Raw genomic sequence first — 6,000 nt, 5'->3', positions numbered from 1 at the left:
TTATTAATTAAAAAAAAGTATTTTCAATTATTATATTTTTTTTTTTTTATTTGCGTTTCTTGAAACGAAAAACCTCAAATTTTATAGGAGCGTTTTTAATATTTTTCTAACCTTTATCTATAATTCTTATTTTTTTCTGTCAGTATCCCAAACGTAAGCATATCTCTAAATAAACATTGCTACCAGTTGTTCAGATTACATAAACGTCGTATTTTCTGTTATATTTGACACGTACAGGACCGGTACGCCGACACACGAACCGGTACTAACTGGTCCCATTTACATTCAGATACTCAGCTCATTATCTTTTTACTGCACTTACGTTAAATACTTTGCTCATCTCATTCTTTCATTTTTTTTCTGGTGACGTTGGTAATCTGAGTGATACATGTAAATTACTTTGTAAAAGAGTTTAGTCAGCTTGGGTGTTCCTTGTAGAGACAACTTAAGTTTTACTGTAATTAACTTCACCGCGTCGAGGTTATAGGTTATAGGTACATTACAAATAACACGTTAGGATTAACAATCTGGAGTTGGGATCAGTTTGCGATGAGACATCAGATGCCACCTCTGAACTTTTGTAAGTAAAATTTCTGCAATACGATTACTTAGTTCCATAATACTGGTTTCAAAACCTACACCAGTAAAATTTACGTTGAATTAAAAAAAAAAAAAAATAGTGAACTTAAATACGAAGAATTCAGCTCAGTTATTGATAGTATAATTAAGCAAAACTTTAAAACGTTCTAATGCAATTTTCAAAATCATCACTTCATACACTATAAAAAAATGTTAGAATTTTCAATGCAACGTACTAAGTGCTGATGAACTGAACTTGAATAGTGTGTCAATTAAAAAATTAGCTTTAAGTAAAAGTTCAAGTTTAGAGGTACAACGGACTCTAAGGGGGGAGGGGAGATAGTAAAAGAAATCGGTGGGGAAAAAATCAGTTATTTCACCCCAATTTCTGATTGCTTTAATGAAAATCATGTACAGTTACTAGCAAAAATTGATAAGTCTGCCAACTATAGTTAGGAGAAATAAAAAATGGTTGATATGACAAAATGTTAACAGTTATTTGACCCAATTTTTTTTTTACCTTAACGAAAACTATGTATGATTACTAGTAAAAATTTACGAGTCTTTCAACTATAGTTAGGGGGAATAAAAAATAGTTGATGTTCCGAAATGTTAAAAAAAAATTAATCTTTCATTCGGAACTTCATATTTTTAAAACTACTAACAACACTAGAAAACCTAATAGAGCACCATTTAAAGTAGAGTAAATTTGAGCTCTAATAGACCTGTTTACACTCGATAGTTCCCCAGATACAGTTTTCCAAAAAGCAACATTTCATAGCAAAAAAAAAAAAAATCAGTAGCTAGTGAATTAATATTGGGAAAACTATATTTCAGTAATCATTGCATATGCAAATGTCTACTAGCACTCATATTTAAGATAGTTTAATGTACTATAAAGTAGTTTATGACGTTAATATTTACACCAGTAGTCGTTTTCATGATATTTGGTAAAATAAATTCACAAAATGTTAATTTCTATTAGTTCGGACAAAAGATTTGATTTATAAAAAATATATCTCAGAAACTACCATTAAACAAACATAATCTTATATATAATATTAATCTGCCACCACTCACATTTAAAGCTAGTTTAATGAACAATGAAATAGGTTATTACATTTATCTTCGTAGGCGTTGTAGTTTTCATGATATTTACTAGAATAAATTGTTTGAACAAAATATCATACGCCAAAATCATATTCATATGAAAATATATTAAATAATATTACCCCAAGAAGATAAACATCATAAACTACTTTATAAGATATTAAACTAGCTTTAATTTAAGTGCTAATTAACATTTGTACCTCTAACGATTCCTGAGATATACATTTCCCAAAATAGATTCACTGACTAACAAAATAGATTTTTCAGTATATTTTTTATGGAATATTGCTTTATAAACTCTATTCGGGGTCACATTTTAGCAAACTTACTTTTTAAATGATGTTCTGTTAGGTATTTAGTCTTGAAGGTAGTTTTAAGGCCCAAGACGAAATCTGAGAAAGGACACTTGTCACGTTGGGAGGAAAGAGATTTTACATAATATTTATGTAATCGATAACAATTATAAATAATTTATACATATAATTAATTTAATTGCTTTGTTATTTTCCCGTAGGTCAAAAATCTTACACGCAGCTTATCATTGATAATTATAAATAGTAAATTTTCCAGACAAAAACTGTTTTTTACCCACCCTGGTTATAACGTTGCAAAAACCGCAAGAATTCTGAAATCCATTTAGTACAAGAGCTGGGAAGAATAAAAAGCAGTTATCTCACATCAATTTTTGATTACTTTAATGAAAACTAGGTAAAATTACTAGTCAAAATTGATGAGTCTGCCAAGTATAGGTAGGGGGAATAAAAAATGGCGGCTGTTTTAAAACCTTAAAAATACACTAATTTTTCATTCGGAGCTCTATATCTTAAAAACTACCAAAAACACTAGAAAATCTAAGAGAATATTATTTAAAGAAGAGTAAATTTGCTGAAATATTAGTCCTAAAAGAGCTATTCTCGAGATATAGCTTTTTGAATAGCAAAATTTCTTAAAAATCTACTGAAAGATTAGTATTTAGTAATTCTGTATCTCAGGAACTATGTGACGTACAGATGTATATTAGCACTCAAATAAATGGACTATGAAAAAGTTTGAATTTTACCTTCGTAGGAGTAGTAGTTTTCATGATATTTGCTAAAATAAATTGATTTATAGTTGTTCGGACAATAAGTTTGATTTATGAAAAACTTCATTTCAGAAACCATTGGCTGTACAGATGTCTGCCAGCGCTCAAATCAAAGCTAGTTAAATTTACCACAAAATAGTTAATTAAGTTTATCTTTGTAGGAGTAGTAGTTTTAATGATATTTGACAAAATAAACTCACAAAATGTTAATTTCTCGTTATTCGTATAAAATGTTGGATTTTTGCAAAAATATATCTCTAGATCCATAAGACATACATATGTCTGCCAACACTCAAAATAAAGGAAATTTAACTTACTATAAAGTACTTTATGACACTTATCTTCGTAGGGGTTGTAGTTTTTATGACATTAACATATGAACATCAATTAAGCAAATAAAAATTAGTCGGAACAACTATAAATCAATTTATTTTATTTTTTTATTCCCTCTACTTATACTTGGCAGACTCATCAATTTTGACTATTAATTATACATAGTTTTCATTAAAGTAATCAAAAATTGGGGTGAGATAACTGCCTTTTTTCTCCTATTGGGCTCTTGTACTAATTTTGGAACTGTTGAAACTAACACCAGGAAAGAAACAGTATCTCCGAATTCAAGGAAAACCAAACTAGATATAGTTACCGATTACGAGTTTATTCAACGAAAAAGAACCCTGGTATATACACAAATAAGCGTTCGGTAATCACTCCGATAGCAAGAATAATAAAGGATTTTGTTCTGGGTTCAATAATTCTATTCAGTTAAATTATAACCGAACCGGATTAACTACGTGGAAGTAGCAAGAAAGGCTAAAACAGAAAATTTTCGATTTTTCCATGGTCAGAAAATTTCTTTAAGCTACTTTACTTAACTCCCCGATGCTACAGTATAGTGGATATCATGAAAGTCTCATACATGAATCAAATACTTTGAGACAAGTATGAAAAAAAAAAATATTTGAAACGATGAAAGGAACTTGGGACTCGTTATAATATAAGTTGTATGCAATATTTCTAATGAAACATTTTAAAATTATCATTTAATTTATAATACCAATAAAAAAAATACTCGATTATGTTTGAAATATATTGTTATAATGTAGTTTAGTTTCAAATTATGATTATGCGCTTAGGTTTCTAATTAATTATTAGATAGTAATAAATCAATAACTTAAAAAAAACAACCTAAATATGTAAACAAAATAAAATTCGTGAAGAATTTAATGGAACGTTATTTCTCTGTTGCAAAGTTGATCAATTATTTTTTTTTTTGTAAAATATCATATTTTCTATTATTTCAGGAATGTGAAATATGGCCAATGACATTCAAGGATTGAACAACGTTTTCGAAAATGAGTGAGTAACATTGGTTAGGAATAACAGACGAGTAAAGTACAACGGGTAGACGAAGGCCTAATTAGCAGGGTTGTTAGGCCTAATGAAATTGGGTTTATAGAGGATTCAGTAAAGGGAAGTTTGTTGGTACGGATTATTTTTGTATTGGCTTCGTTTGTTAGTTATTATTACTATGTTTATTTCAAGAAAACTTTGATAACATTTGCTAAATGGCCAAACAGCTTATTGATAAATTAAAGATAATGAAGAACGGTAAGAGACAGACGAACATACAGTCCAATTATAAAAAGCCAAAGTAATGTAAACGGAGCTACCAGTTCTACAATACTTGTATTGTTCTATTTTAGCGCTCAGAATATCAGTATCAGTTTGATTTCGATAATTCGTGTTGTCAAGAGTCTGAGGATTAAAACTCGATTATCCAGATTCATATTGACGATGTTTACAATAATAAAAAACAATCATAAAATTAATTACTTTGAATTAAAATGTTTATATATACCATCGTTTGTGTAGTTTGTATACTGTCTTTAAACCCAAAATATAAACTCCTCTATGAACCCTAATTCATTAAGCCTAACAACCCTGCTAACAAGACCTCGGCATACCCATCCGTCTTACTTGATTCATTTGTTATATCAGCACTACAAAATATTACAATTTCATTGTTAAAAAAAAAATCGGTTATTTTTTCAGATGTAATCTTAAAAGGAGCTCGTTAGTTTATTTATCAAGGGCGTTGTCCAAATCATAATCGAAAATACATCACTCAACGCAAGTCAAATTTAGGTGAATAATGACGGATGTTACTGATACATATATTGTTCTGCAATTGTAGATGTAATCGTCGGTTCATTAGTTTCTTTATTACATCCTTCATTAAGCTCCTCAAATGGAGCATTAATCTTCTAATCAGTTAGGACTGCTTTCCCTAAGACATAGTCAAAATGAAAGAAATCTGTAAATCTCTGAGTTTTGTAATTTTTCAAAGGCAATACTGTACGAGCGGATATTGTAAATAGTCTTACTGTTTACTAACCGTTGATGACTGTTCCATCTTTTTAAACCCACAATCCTTTAATAACATACTAATATTTTAACAGAAGTGTCAAACTCGATTTTTGTGGTCAAATGACCCTAGTTGCGTTATTTTGCATCGGATTTTGTTGTTTCTTCCTTTAATACTATTCGTATTAAATATATTAGTTCATATATATAGCGGAAATAAAACATATCTTATTCAGACTTAGTTTTCCAACATTTATACCAATAAGAAGAAAAAGTATTTTATCGTCCAATTGGCTGTGACTATTTATCCAACAAAATCATAGGGAGTTACTGTTGGTAGGCCAAAATATATCACATATCATGTTTTTCAAAACTTTAGAGTTATAGGCCTTGAACTAACTAGGCAAAATTAGCCGGACCGAACATCTGCGATTGTCACTAAGCCACTGAATATATTTGAATATCTTAATTAAACTTCAAATGTTTTATTAAGACACTTAAGCATGTTTCATATGTTTAATTTTCGCTTCGAGTAAGCACCATCTCCCCATCTCTCCTTTTCCAATCAGGTCACCGCCTATTGTTTGTTTATTACTAATTTAGATATCTCACTGAAGGCTTTTAAACAATTTAATACATTAAATTTAATTTAGTAATTTATGTATTAAACTTTCCTTCCAATTACCTAAAATTAAAATTATTAGCCAATTAGGCAATAATCAGTTTAACATGCAATTAACATTTTTATCCTCTACACAATGGAAAAATCAGTTAAATTACAATTCCACAGATGTTGTAATATGTGCAATAATTATGTTGATTAATATTACAGTCTGTATGATTGTATATTTTTATTGACA

At 29.2% G+C, this 6,000-nt stretch overlaps 1 protein-coding gene across 10 annotated transcripts in view; it reads left to right on the top strand.

Annotated features, from left to right (window-relative positions):
• Positions 1 to 6,000, top strand: part of Ndae1 (Na[+]-driven anion exchanger 1) — a 178,264-nt gene that overhangs the window by 51,226 nt on the left and 121,038 nt on the right. For 2 of the 10 annotated variants that reach the window (XM_067050702.1, XM_067050703.1), the window contains exon 1: positions 277 to 580. The exons of 7 other annotated variants lie outside the window; for them this stretch is intronic. In XM_067050702.1, coding sequence (XP_066906803.1) covers positions 550 to 580 — 31 coding nt within the window. In that variant the 5' untranslated portion in view covers positions 277 to 549. Of the gene's footprint in view, positions 1 to 276; positions 581 to 4,077; positions 4,133 to 6,000 lie in introns of those variants that run through there. One more of the 10 variants, XM_067050706.1, reaches the window with a different exon arrangement.

This window comes from Halyomorpha halys, unplaced genomic scaffold (genome assembly GCF_000696795.3).
Source record: "Halyomorpha halys isolate HHAL.00 unplaced genomic scaffold, Hhal_1.1 Scaffold473.1, whole genome shotgun sequence".
Classification (NCBI taxonomy): domain Eukaryota; kingdom Metazoa; phylum Arthropoda; class Insecta; order Hemiptera; family Pentatomidae; genus Halyomorpha; species Halyomorpha halys.
Note: the sequence above shows the minus strand (reverse complement) of the source record. Positions and strands in the feature narration are given on the sequence as shown.